Source organism: Lissotriton vulgaris, chromosome 8, assembly GCF_964263255.1.
Source record: "Lissotriton vulgaris chromosome 8, aLisVul1.2, whole genome shotgun sequence".
NCBI classification, from domain to species: Eukaryota; Metazoa; Chordata; class Amphibia; order Caudata; family Salamandridae; genus Lissotriton; species Lissotriton vulgaris.
The window spans coordinates 546,527,232-546,542,220 of NC_141696.1; the positions used below are offsets into that span (position 1 = coordinate 546,527,232).

General features: G+C 41.5%; 1 protein-coding gene across 1 annotated transcript in view; it reads right to left on the reverse strand.

Moving 5' to 3' along the window:
* Positions 1-14,989, reverse strand: part of BIVM (basic, immunoglobulin-like variable motif containing) — a 219,415-nt gene that overhangs the window by 151,882 nt on the left and 52,544 nt on the right. Inside the window, exon 3 of the mRNA XM_086933329.1 lies at positions 7,086-7,215. Coding sequence (XP_086789455.1) covers positions 7,086-7,215 — 130 coding nt within the window. The remainder of the gene's footprint in view (positions 1-7,085; positions 7,216-14,989) is intronic.

The window sequence follows — 14,989 nt, forward strand, 5'->3', positions numbered from 1 at the left end:
CTTTATGGGGGACCGTGGCAATGCCAGCAGCTGAGACAGCCACATAATGCGAAGGACTGAGTTCAGCCCCTTCCCTATAAGCGCAGCATGGGAGGAATGCAGAGGTGAAGGTAAAGAGGGTGGACACGAAACGTCAAAGTCCTGGAAGGGGTGAGCCTCAATTCAGGCAGGCACCGGAAATGTAAAAATGTGATAAGCTGTTTTTGCTGCTGCAGAATCGCTGAACACGTTCTCTTTACTGAGGCATGTGCTGAACTGCCACGGGACAGAAGAAAGCGAGTGGAGGGGCAAGGGGGGGAAGGCTGACTTAGGGCTACATTCATTTTTTGGGGCTAAAACTTGTTTTTTTATACAACCTCTCAGAGCAATGTGGGGTTGAGGCCTCAATGTTGGAGGGTGAAAGAGATGTGTGTGAGGGGGTGGGGGTGGAAGGTACCCTTTTCTCCCAAGGCTGATAACAGAGTGGAAATCAGCTTTGTAAAGAGACATTTTGTAGAAGATTCGCGGCTGCTCAAGTTTTAAAAAGTTTTTTTCCAGAAACATAGACCAAAATTCTGAATCCTGCTTGTTCGAATACTGATGAAGGGGAGCCTTTTGAACTGGCGGCTCTATTTGCTCTGCTTTTCTGAATCAGGTTTGGTATTCTTGTGGCCTTGGAGGATATTGCATGTTGAAGGATTCGCACTTCTGTCGCCTCAGGCCTTCCTTGCACAGGTTTTTGTTTGCTATAAAGGAGTACTGGGTGGGAGATTTTGTTGAAACATTATACAAAAAGCTGATATGTGCAATCTAATTTTCTGATGTAGCATTATTCCCAATTAATTATATTGATGGTGTATGACCCACTACTGAGATGGTTAATAATGGTCCAAAAATCCCTTGGGTTTTTATTTCGGCAGGCCGAGAAAACTTCAGTCTGGAGTGTTTCCTCATACTTTTGATTTGCTTGCCAAATTTGTTTTTTAGACCGACTGCGTAAAGTGTTTATTTCTGCAAGCGAAGAGGAGTTAGACCCTTGCCTGAGTGATCTTCTCTTCTTGTTAAGGGTTCTTTTCTGGTTCGTGAGATCTTTTGTAGACCACGGTTGTGAAGAGGTAGACCTGGAAGATCTTATTATTGAGTTAGCCCGTTGGCTGGACCTGTACTCTGCATCACTTGACTCTATGCCACTCTAATCTATTCTGTACTACTGCACTCCAAGCCACTGCACTCTACAACACCCTCTCTATGCCACGGCACTCTACGCCACTCTACTCTACACCTCTGCACTCTACCCTGCACCTCTCCACGCCGCTTCACTCTATTCTGAAACAATCTCCTTTATGCCACTGCACTCTATGCCACTGCACTCTACTCTGCACCACTCCACTCCATGATGTTACACTCTATGCTACCACAATCTACTCTGCACTACTGTACTCTACATCACTGCACTCTATGTCAATGGACTCTACACCACCTTACTCAAACCCAATGCACCCTTCGCCAATCTACTCTGTACCACTGCACTTTACTCCACTTCCGTATAGTCCACTCTACGACACTTCACGATGCTCTGCTCTATGACGCTCTACTGCTCCATTTAACTCTACTCCACTCTGTGCCACTCTACAACAGTACTCAGTTCTACTCTCCGTCCGAAGTGCTAAGCTGAGGGGCTCCCTGCAGCTTAGGGGCCCCCCACACCACGGGGGCTGCGGAAGGGTTGTGTTACGCCCCTGCTCTACGCCACTCCATACCACTATAACACTCCACTCCATTGCTCCACTCTATGCCACTCCACTCTGACAGTCTATGCCACTCCACTCTACACTCTATACATTACACTCTCTTACACTACTCCACTCTATGCCACTCCACAACAATCTACTCCGCTCTGTCACTCTACTCTACAACGCTCTACGTCACTGCACTCTACATCATTGCACTCTACCTCACTTTACTCTGCACCACTCCACTCTCTGCCACTCCATGGCACTCCACACCACTCAACTGTACCCTACACCACTCTATGCCACTCCGTTCTACTCCTCCTTACGACACTCCACTCTGCTTTATGCCACTAACTTTTAGCCATGGTGAAAAGCACCCACGCTGGTGTACAATATTGCTAAAACATATTAGCAAAGCCAATAGCTCTTGCATAGGTGAGACCTATTGGCTTTGCAAATGTTATTTTAATTTTACCAGTGGTTGTCTGTGTAATGCTTGTTTCACACATTTTTCATTTGATTATCTAATTTATGTGCTTGGAAATGGACTCTCCTGGAATTGTTTAGCGTTGACTGCTCTGTTTTCCTTCTTTCTAGATTAATTTACAAAGCTTTCAAGCCAATTAATTTTTGTACTCCTGTTTTTTCTCCGGAAGTCAACTTTATGAGGGGGAAAATGATATGTGGAAACGGCGCGAGTAAAAATGCCGATACCCATAGGCTTGGTGCAGGTAGCGGTGTCATACGTGTGCAAGAGGGTTGTCATACAGACGCGTTTCAATTCGTCCCTCCGCCAGCTACCTCCTCGAGTGACTTTTTAAGATGGCACATGCACACCGTGACTAAAGTCGCTGCCATACCTACAATGGGTCAGAGGTCACTGTGCCCTCAACGTTCGAGATACACAGTAAGTCAGGGCAGGCGTAAGAAACAAAAAAAAAAAAAACACTCACCTGGACAGCTTCCCGCAGATCTCTTGCTTCCCGCTCTCCACTCCTCTTCCCGATGACGCGGCGGAGGCTCGGCCGACTGGGCCAATCCCAGCGCGGCCCTGGCTGGAGGCGGACGGCTGCTTCCTTCTGGGGAACTCTGCTTCGGGGGCCGCGGCGGGGAAACAAAGGGACACTGCCGGGTGGGCACCGGCTTTAGAGGTCAGCAAAAGTGCTCCACGCGCTCTAAGCGAGGCTCCTTCTCACGGCCCCGAGCAGGAAGGCGGGTGCCGGCAATGCAGGACCAGATTCGGGGGCGTTCCCGGCTTTTGGCTGACGTAGCGTGATGTAGCCAAAAGCCAAAAATTCTCGGGAACGCCCCCGAATCTGGTCCGGCATTGACGGACAGGCCCGTCTTCCAATGGCTAGCCTCCATTTATGGAGCTAGCCAATGGAAGACGGGGGCCGTTCCTGTCTCCCCTACTATAGTCATTAGGTTTTCGCCTGCGCGAAAAAGATGCGCAGAGCGCATCTTTCGCCAGGCAAAACCTAAAAAGGACGAAAGAAGACGCCCAGCAGAGGAGACTACAGAGAACAACTGACTTGGCCTCAGCCCTTCCGGCCCGTATGCAGTTTCCAGAGATCCTGCGCCAATAATCCCCTTCTCCTGCAACCAGTGACCTCCAGAACCCCTGGGAGACTGACTGCCTTCAACAAAGACCGGATTTCCTGTGAACAGCAGCTCTATTCTGAAGAAACACCAAAGAAAGACAGGATGTATGACGTTACAACGCGAAATTTTACAACGCACCCCGTTACAACGCATTTTTTACAACGCAGGATCCATTACATCGCATGGCTTTACAACGCATGACATTACACAGCAGATGCTATTACAACGCATGCCATTACAACGTAAGTATAGGTAAGTATATTATTTTAAAAAAAAATGAAATTAATTTAAATTTAATTAATTTAATAAATTAAATTATTTTAAAATAATTAATTTTAACATATATTACTTTAAGTTTATTTTTAAAAGAACTATTATTAATAAAGAACTATTATTAATAAATAATCAAATTTTAAAAATTAATTTTTAAAATTAAATTAAAAGATTTATTTTAAAACTAAACCCTAAAAATACCCCTGTACCCCAAAAACCAAACCCAGCCCTGAATCCTAAAAATACCCCAGTACCCCAAAACCCAAACCTGAAACCTAAAAATACCCCTGTACCCCAAAAACCAAACCCAGCCCTAAAACCTAAAAATACCCCTGTACCCCAAAACCCAAACCCAGCCCTGAAACCTAAAAATACCCCTGTACCCCAAAAACCAAACCCAGCCCTAAAACCTAAAAATACCCCTGTACCCCAAAACCCAAACCCAGCCCTGAAACCTAAAAATACCCCTGTACCCCAATAGCCAAACCCAGCCCTGAACCCTAAAAATACCCCTGTACCCCAAAACCCAAACCCAACCCTGAAACCTAAAAATACCCCTGTACCCAAAAAACCAAGCCCAGCCCTAAAACCTAAAAATACCCCTGTACCCCAAAACCAGCCCTGAAACCTAAAAATACCCCTGTACCCCAAAAACCAAGCCCAGCCCTAAAACCTAAAAATACCCCTGTACCCCAAAACTCAAACCCAGCCCTGAAACCTAAAAATACCCCTGTACCCCGAAAAAAAACCCAGCCCTGAAACCTAAAAATACCCCTGTACCCCAAAAACCAAAACCCAGCCCTAAAACCTAAAAATACCCCTGTACCCCAAAAACTAAACCCAGCCCTGAACCCTAAAAATACCCCTGTACCCCAAAACCCAAACCCAACCCTGAAACTTAAAAATACCCCTATACCCCAAAAACCAAACCCAGCCCTGAAACCTAAAAATACCCCTGTACCCCCAAACCCAACCCTGAAACTTAAAAATACCCCTGTACTCGAAAACCCAAACCTAGCCCTGAACCCTAAAAAACCCAAACACCCCAAAACATATACCTCAGTGCCCCAAAACATATACTCCTATACTCAAACATATTTTTAAACATTACTTAAAATAATATATTTAATTTATTATATTAAAATACATAAATTAATATATTTAATTTTTTTAAATATTAAATTAAATAAAAAATGAAAAATAAAATATAAAATAAAATTATATACTTACCTATACTTACGTTGTAATGGCATGCGTTGTAATAGCATCTGCTATGTAATGTCATGCGTTGTAAAGCCATGCGATGTAATGGATCCTGCGTTGTAAAAAATGCGTTGTAACGGTAGTGCGTTGTAAAAGTCGCATTGTAACGGTTGTTCCCCCTCTGAGTCTGCTAAGGAAAAAGAAACCTGACACCTGGCACCACCATTTCACCCGTCGCCTACGGCCCGAGTTTGAGTGGCCCACCGGTCCCAGCGATGTCCCCCAGCTCTCCAGAGTCTGAGTCCACTTTGGGTTGACCCCTCCAGGACTTCCCAACGTCGCCTGCAGCCTCTGCACAGAGACCCTCTCACAACTGCGAGTGGCCCGCTAAGGTGAAATCCTACCTCAAAAGACACCCCTGCATCCAGCCCCCCTGCACCCTGGAGAAGAGAACCAGAGGTGCACCTACATCCCCGGGCCCTCCAGCTTACCTGTCCAGCTGTTGGGTTCTCCCAGAAAACCAAAACCAAAAATCCCCATTGAAAACAACAGGGCACCTGACGCTAAAATAGCACCCTGCACCCAGCCGCCCCTGCACCGGTGTGGGTACCCTTTTTGTGCTAAACAGGATCCCCTTTTGCCCTGAGCCTAACACCAGGAGCTTGGCTCCCACAACCTTGTGGCCTGCTCGTCAGCAGCCACTAACCAGAGGCCCCCATTCCCCATTGGATAACATAGGGCCTCAGCACTCTGCACCCGGCTGCCCTAAGGGGCCACTCGCAGTTGTCTGTTTTCAGAAAAGTAATCTCAAAATTAACTCACCTGTAATCTTACTGAAAATCCTATACAAAGTATATGTACTGTATGTACAAAGCATTGCATTTCTCAGAAACAATACTGTAAGTCAAAACAAAGTGCATTTACAATTGCAATCCAAACTGTACATCTACTGCAAAATACTTATCACTTACCTGTGCCAGGCTTGCTTGGTTCTAGGAAATAAAATAACTAAGAGAATATTTTCATACAAAAACAATTGGTCTGAAGTTCAGTCTGAGTGTGCAAATTCATTTTCTCACTGAGCGTGTACAAAAAAATGCTTAACACTGTACTCTGATACTGCCTTACTGCTCAACCACACTACCACAGATAGAGAGTGAGAGGTGCTATTTAACTTTAACTCTGCCTACCTTTGGGGTTCCACTGGACTCTGTGCACACTATACCTCACTTTGGTATAGTATATACAGAGCCAGCTTCCTACACTTGCCAAGGATAAGAACCTCAGTTTTCTCAGCATTTAGCTTGAGACAACGGAGGTTCATCCACTCAGCCTCCTCCTATTGATGAATTTTCACTTTTTTATCCAACTTGTATTTGGACTTTCTTGCATCTATTTGCTGAGAATTAAAATTGTGCAATTTGACTTAAATTGAACACAATGGAAATTGCTTACACCTCATGGTTGAATCGCACATTATAAATGGGCTATCAGAGTTTACATGCAACAGATCCTATAGGCATCCGAAGGTAAATTCTTGTGGAGGTAATAAATGTTGAATGCCCCTCATACTGAATAAAAGCCTCATAGGTATCTACTTATCGAAAAGGCCAAAAAAGTAGATTGTGAAAATGGTCATATTTTCTAAATGCAAAGGTAGAAGCGTGTGCTTTTTGAGTTTCAATTCTAGATTAGAAAACTCCTGGCTTCAAAATTAATGTGAATGTGGGATGTTTCTAAATACAGTTTTTTGTCAACTGAAAGTGGCTCCTCTGCTGCCAGAATACTGAAGATTGTAACACTGCTGTTAATGCACTGATAGTATCTATACACATAGGGAGGCAACATAAAAGTCGGCTTTTGTCATTCCTGCTCCACTTTAAAGAACACATGAATGATACAGTTGATGTTTTTCTGACCATTTGAAATTGGGAAAGCAATTTAAAAAACTTGGTTGCTCTGTATGTTTTAATATCCGAGTGTGATCAGTGTTTTGCCATGTGCAAGACACCCTTTAGGGTAAACAAGCACTCTTTAAGAGGTATAGAACATATTTGTTCTGATGAATCACTTGTTCCCAATACCATGCTAAATGAACGCCTACCTTATTGCCAAAAGCCTGTTTGTGTCATCATCGTTTACTTTTTAAGCAGTTTCACAGTAAAACCATAAAAGACAACAAATAGAACAATACATCAAACGTGTCTCGTACACTTCCAATTCTTATGGCTCATGATTAAAAAACTGTTTAAGTCACATAAATATTGTTAAACAAAACCAGTAAGACTCCAGTACCATCGTCGAAGGTCCAACACTTTCCTCTGAATAATCTCTTCCAGAACAGAATGTTGAGGACATTCTCTGTGTTGTTGCTTATCCTTCTTAACTGCACTTTTCTTCTTGGATCCTTGTTTCTTTATGTGACCTGCAAAACATCTGAGTTACACAAAATAGACCACAAACAAAAGATCCAAACACACAGCTGTTCAAGGATACAGCATACTATTTATTCTATCTCGGGTTGGGGAATGTTTTTTTCTCACGTAGAGAAGCACAAAGCGGTTTTAACATGATACTATGACGGCTGTGACAAGAGTTTAAGTATGTTTAGAGCACTGTCAAATTAACATATGTAAACCTTTACCACAAACTAGTCAAAATCAAATTCTAGTATTCAGTTTTATATTTGTTATCGACATGGAGGGGGGTGGGGAGGGGTACGCCTCACCGTGATATCTCTGACCAAGTACCAGCACTAGAAACACCTCCAACCTACACAGGCCTATATATGAGGGGCAAGCCGTTTCTGTATTGCAACATTACACTGCTATATGACTGAGCTAAAAATCCTACTTAGCATTGTTGATAAACATGATGTTTTATATCAAGTATTGTTCGAAAGAAAACCCGATAAAAAATATATTTTTTTAAATGTCTTTTACACAGCAAGTCTCAACTTTTTTTGCAATAACCTTTTTTAAGGAAGATCTTTAAAAAATACATAACCCATCTGTAAAGATTAATCTAGAGACTAATGCCTAATACGTGAAAGGACTAGTACACAAGACTGCCTTAAACCCTTCCATTTTGAGAGCGTTAAATGCCACTAATGCCGCCTGAGAGCTGAGTGAATGAGAACTAAGTCTTTGGGGGATCTAGGATTCTGTGAATCGCACAGCTGTAAGAGATGCGATACAAATTCAACTGTAGTGATCTTTGCATGTTGTCTAAAGCCTCCTACATTTGCCAGATGTAGCAGACTAAATATCCTAAAGTAAATATGCCATAACTCACTTCAACTCCGATTGCCTATTTTAAAACTTTATCCTCTCAGCCCTTGACCACAGTTCTTGCTCACACCTCTACTTGAGTTCTCCAGATACGAAACACTACTATCTAAGCAACTGAAGAGGTTTTGAACCATGGTAATCCTGGACACCCATAAAGTACCTATAAGCAAGCCCTCATTGCAGTAACTCCAGCCCATGTCCAGGCTAAATCAACATACTACTTGACCTTCGCTCTTGGCCAGTCAGAAACTGCACGGCAGAGCCAAGTCTTGATTATAATCCACACACAATAAGAGACTAGCAATTTCACACATTTTAAAAACTCATCCAGACATTTAGCAAACGTCTCATTTCCTCTCTACATTCATACATGCTTCCTCCAGCTATCACTCACCCCAACCAATTAGGGTGTTTCACCTCAACCTTGCTGGAATAAGTCAGCCCCATACTCCAATCAGTCAACCAATTGTTTGCTGCTTCTTAATTGCTCTAAATGATTTACAATTTTGATTGTCATAGCCTTGCTAAAAAGAAAAGCAGAGTCAAACAATTGTCCACTGCCTTAACTTTCCTTTGTCTGAAAAACACTGTACAGAACGGTCCTGAGCCAGCTCACTAACTATCTCTCCACCTTCAGTTGATTTAATCCATAGGGAATTGACTTTTACCTATTCCATTCCACGTATACTGTTCTCACGATTGTCTCCAATTATTTAATCTCTGATCACCACAATTACCTATATATGTCCCCATTCTACTCTCCACAATGTTCCTCGAAATCATTCAATCTTGCCCCCAACTTTCGCCATTTTTTGGTAAAGAACTGAACTTGGTAAAGCATTAGAATAAATCTTCCTACCAATCTACCTTTTCCATCTCGATCTGATGGTCTTCACATTCATTACGGTCACCCCCTGACTAGGATTGTCGTTCCAAAATTCAGTCAATGGACAACTACTATTTTTCCTTTATACCACCTACATTTACAGACTTAATCTCATTGTTTGATTTTTCATACCACCGATACACAGGAATAATTAATTAGCTTTCTATCCTCCCCTTAAATTACCACGTCTTTCTAACTATTGTTTTTTGTCTCAATAATATCAGACATGGGCCACTTTTCTCTCTTATGCTCATGTCATCAGAGACAAAAATTATCAACTTACCTGCAGCTAAGCATCCACCTACATGACCCTAGTTTGCCCATCAACTTTCATCAATACATTCCTCTGTTGTTAGGGTCAGATGAGTACAATTTAAATTATGTATGTCACCTACAGGCCTTCACAGCATCCATCTCAAAAGCTGGCAACTTAATCGGCGCAACTAACAGCACTAACTGCTTCCCTTCCAGGGAGAAATGTACCGGATTTACATGAGCAACCAATGTAATCTTAAAATGCTTAATGATTGGACCTATCCTATACACATTTACTCCCCTTGACAAAATTAGTAATCTTGCCCCACATATGCAATATTATCTGCCACGGGGATCAAATATCACATTGTAGAAGAGGCAATTAGACAATTAGCCATTAACATGGGCCTGGTATAAGCCTTATTGTTCATAGCAATCCATAGCTTACCTCCCATTCGTCTCTCCTCACCCACATGTATCACATTGAAAAATAATATAAGCCTCAGTCTATTCTCCTAGTAGGCCGAAGTTCTTTTCTAGAAGACAAAATGTCCATGTACAACATAGCGGATTTGTGCACAACAGACACCATATAACAAATATTCAGCATTTTCCAGAAAGGCAGGAGGTCTTTGCAGACATTCTACTACCTTCTACACAGTGAGTACGGTATACAAATGTGTCAGAATATCAGGCTGACATCCCTATGAGAAGCTTTACCTTTGTTCTGAGGGGCGATAAAAGATGATCAACATAATGAAATGTCAAAATGAATCTTTTCTGTACAGCTAAAAAATATTGGACTGGCGTTTTGCGTGATTGGCTAGTAAAGATTGACTTGCACGGCGCAAACTGAATTTAAGGTTGCTCAACCTTTCAAAGATGACACTTTAGGTTCTGTGAGAAAAGATTCTCTTCCAGGTTCATCACTGTTTGGCATTCCTCAATATCCAAATCCACTTTGGGTTGCTTTAAAGTATCTAAATGGGGACTACGAGCCAAAATAAGGTGATGGAATAACCAAAGAAACAGGGACATTTTTATTTGCCCTGCTTTCAGAAACATCCAGCAGTGAATCCCACATACAAATGAAATAATGAATAGTGTGAGGGGCCTTTAAGTATTGTACACTCAACAGTAGAACGTGATGATATACCTTGTAATGTGTCCATATCAAATTATTAATGTTGGTTATCCTTTCACTTGCATTCAAAATAATCCACTGGATGACTTAAAGGATCTAAATATTCTTTGGAAAATGAGGTGGAAATCATTACAGTCCTTGGTACCTCAATATTATTTAGGAAAGTCAGTACATGAAGCCTTGATTGAAAAGTTCTGAATTTGTGTTCAGTGAAGGCCTTGATCCGAAGGGGACACTTGTGAAGTGTTGTTATTAACTCCCACCACTGATTAAGAACTCCTTGGTGGAGACACTTAAAATCTGTAGGCATCAAAACCCTATCAATTACTGCGATCCGGATCAATAGTTTTTCTTGCCAGGGAAATGTTCAGTATTGGAGGTTGCAGAATAAACTGTGGCACCTTTTTCTTGGCCTCCACATAACCTTATTAGGGAACAGGCACACTACAGCTGGTTTATTAGCACTAAAGAATAGTGACACCTAACCTACCAATCAGAAAAGTAAAACCCACTAGCGTATCTTGTCATCCATTCATCTATAGTGCGTGTAGGTTATTAAGCGTGTAGACACCAAAACTCTGGACATAGGCAAACACACACACCACCAATGGTTTAGTATATCTGCATTTATTTACTATCCACGCCTCATAGAAATTCTGAGAAATATTTAAAACATCTTGATCTGTAACATAATCTAATGTATCAAAATGACAAAAGGTATTGCACTGATTGCAGCCATTATTCAACAGAATAAAATAAAGAACAAAATGAAAACATTTTATTTATCATTAGACCTTTCAATGGTTGGTTTGATCATTTAAACTTTATTCTAACTAGATCCTGTACTAGTTAGACGTTAGTAATGCTGTTAACCCTCGGCAGAAACAAGACAGATTGAAGCATACCTCGGAAATTGCAGGCATATAGGACTGCCCATCAGAAGTGTCTCAATCTTTCACATTTAATCAGAAAGACAATATCGCTCTCCTGAGACATCCCTCCGAAGCTCTAGCTCGAGATATGGCTTGAGCAAGCTAAAATTGCAAGTGCTGGTTGCAGACCTTTTTGTGTTTTTTGGTTTTGGCCCACTGGCATGAAATCCAGCTTTCAGGATCTCACTCCTTTGGCCTAAAAAAGGGCTTACACTGGAGATCTAACCACTCGTCTCATTGGAAATAAATACCCCGACATACCTCATTGGTTAGATCCAATTACAATGGTCTCACCTTCACATTTGAAATGATCAGATTAAGGCTACTTCACATTTGGAAATCGCATGTGCCTTTGAATGCATCTTTTTCTCTGATTGACAGTTAGCTCTCTAGGTCAAATTCAAGTCACAATACAGTTTAAGCTAGAAAACATGACCTAAGATTGCTTTCTCTGCTCGGATGTTTGAACTTTAATTGCACCTCACACCTGTGTTATCTCAATATTTGGTACATATCACAGAATCATAGGAATCACTTTATACTGAAAGATGCTCTCCATGCAAGCACCAGAAACATTCTCAAAATGTGTTTTGCTTTGAAAGCAGTACTGAAGTCTTAAAATTGTCAATGCTCCAATGACCTTGAATGACAGTCAAAGACTGCAAGTTCCAAAAGATGCTGTAGGTACAACAGAATAAGTAACTTCTGAACTTCTTTCTGTTCTAACAGCAAAACCACTAATATTTTAGTCACACATTGGCATGTTAGTAAGGTAAAACATATCTTACTTGATTAATGCACATGCTATAAAAGGTGTGCCGGCAGTGTTAAATGTTCATTATTAACTGCTTCATTGTGATATGGGAAATTCCAAACAATCTACAGGTGCTAAAAGGTACACGAGAAAAGGGTACGAGAATGGTGCAGGAAAATGAGATTTAATATATTTTTCTTCTCTCGTAGAGCTTTTTATATTTATAAAACCTGTCTGAATGTGCCTAAGCCAAAAATGGCCCCTGTATCAAAGTCTCAATCAAGATCTCAAGAAACCTTACCTCTTTGGACACATATTTTGTTCTAGATAACATGGGGAAAATGGCTTCTTTGAAGGAATTGGTCCTGGATTTATCCACTGAAGGACTCAATGGTTCTCATTAAGTGGACCATGGACCCTCCACATTAAGGAGTTGGCCAAAGTCGCACCAAACACATGATGATCTGCTTGTGAACTAATTGGCTTGTGGGGTGTCATTCAGTTTATCAGAGGGCAAATATGCTGTTCAATGCTACATATCTACAGGTTTTGAGAAAAGGTACTTTCCTTCAAGGAAGCACTAACACATATTTACAGTGTGGGCAGTTCTTCTACACAAGCAATACATTGACTTGGTATAGAGGTTACAGCTTACATACTGGTACTCAAAGATCGGTCACTTGAACTACAGTATCCTGCAATTAAAACCTCCTACTAACTACAGTTTAAATGAAATAACACCTAAATCAGAGTTTTTCAAAAAACAAAGCCTGATAAAAATAAAACCTAAATTAATTTAACAAAGTATCTGTTGCCAAACATTCAAAATATGGTTACCAATCATTCATATGAAATCAGAACACCATTGGCCACACACTGAAAATTAGATATAATTTAACATGGCAGTGCTAATCATGTTCAGTTTCAATGTTAACCACAGAAGCTAGGCCTTTGAATAGAAGGACATATAGGGTGAGAAACATATAGTAACTATATTTTGCCAAACTAATACATTTGACTTATTTTTCACGGAATAATTGCCATTTATCATTTTGCATAAGAAAAAATGTAAGGATCTGGGTACTAATAAAAGGTATAGCTTTTTTAAAACAAAATTAGTCTTGGCATTTTTTTCTCACCACCCTTTCCTATTACAAAACTGGAGGTGAACAACAAACCAAATAATTTCCTCACATGTACATGTACCTCAACTACAATAAGGAAATCAAGTGCTGACAGGAAATGTTAAAAATTCCTGTCAGAATTACAGACCCATGTGTTATTTCACACAGCTGGTAGGACAGAACTGCAACTATGTCCAGAGCGTTAAACAGGTTATGTCTAGGGGAGGAGCCGCGCCAGCGACCAAGATGGCCGCTTGAGCATCGGCTCCGCCGGCCGCCTCATCCTGACTTGCCATCCGGCACACTATCCTGATCCCCGACCCTGCCATTTGGTTGGGGACCGGCGCCTGAGCCACTGGGCGAAATTCCGAATGATTTGGGCGCTCGGATGTCTTGAATCCATCGTCTGGAACATTTGGGGCCTTCAGGGAGCGCCACCGGGACCCTGCGTGTGGCACTGCCCGTTCTGGAGTTCAACAACAACGGCGAGTGGGACCGGAAGTGAGCGGTGGCACTCGGTCCACGGAAGTCGCGCCAAATCCGAGGGGCCTTCGGGTCCCCATCTCAAGCCATATTTATAAAACCTGTCTGAATGTGCCTAAGCCAAAAATGGCCCCTGTATCAAAGTCTCAATCAAGATCTCAAGAAACCTTACCTCTTTGGACACATATTTTGTTCTAGATAACATGGGGAAAATGGCTTCTTTGAAGGAATTGGTCCTGGATTTATCCACTGAAGGACTCAATGGTTCTCATTAAGTGGACCATGGACCCTCCACATTAAGGAGTTGGCCAAAGTCGCACCAAACACATGATGATCTGCTTGTGAACTAATTGGCTTGTGGGGTGTCATTCAGTTTATCAGAGGGCAAATATGCTGTTCAATGCTACATATCTACAGGTTTTGAGAAAAGGTACTTTCCTTCAAGGAAGCACTAACACATATTTACAGTGTGGGCAGTTCTTCTACACAAGCAATACATTGACTTGGTATAGAGGTTACAGCTTACATACTGGTACTCAAAGATCGGTCACTTGAACTACAGTATCCTGCAATTAAAACCTCCTACTAACTACAGTTTAAATGAAATAACACCTAAATCAGAGTTTTTCAAAAAACAAAGCCTGATAAAAATAAAACCTAAATTAATTTAACAAAGTATCTGTTGCCAAACATTCAAAATATGGTTACCAATCATTCATATGAAATCAGAACACCATTGGCCACACACTGAAAATTAGATATAATTTAACATGGCAGTGCTAATCATGTTCAGTTTCAATGTTAACCACAGAAGCTAGGCCTTTGAATAGAAGGACATATAGGGTGAGAAACATATAGTAACTATATTTTGCCAAACTAATACATTTGACTTATTTTTCACGGAATAATTGCCATTTATCATTTTGCATAAGAAAAAATGTAAGGATCTGGGTACTAATAAAAGGTATAGCTTTTTTAAAACAAAATTAGTCTTGGCATTTTTTTCTCACCACCCTTTCCTATTACAAAACTGGAGGTGAACAACAAACCAAATAATTTCCTCACATGTACATGTACCTCAACTACAATAAGGAAATCAAGTGCTGACAGGAAATGTTAAAAATTCCTGTCAGAATTACAGACCCATGTGTTATTTCACACAGCTGGTAGGACAGAACTGCAACTATGTCCAGAGCGTTAAACAGGTTATGTCTAGGGGAGGAGCCGCGCCAGCGACCAAGATGGCCGCTTGAGCATCGGCTCCGCCGGCCGCCTCATCCTGACTTGCCATCCGGCACACTATCCTGATCCCCGACCCTGCCATTTGGTTG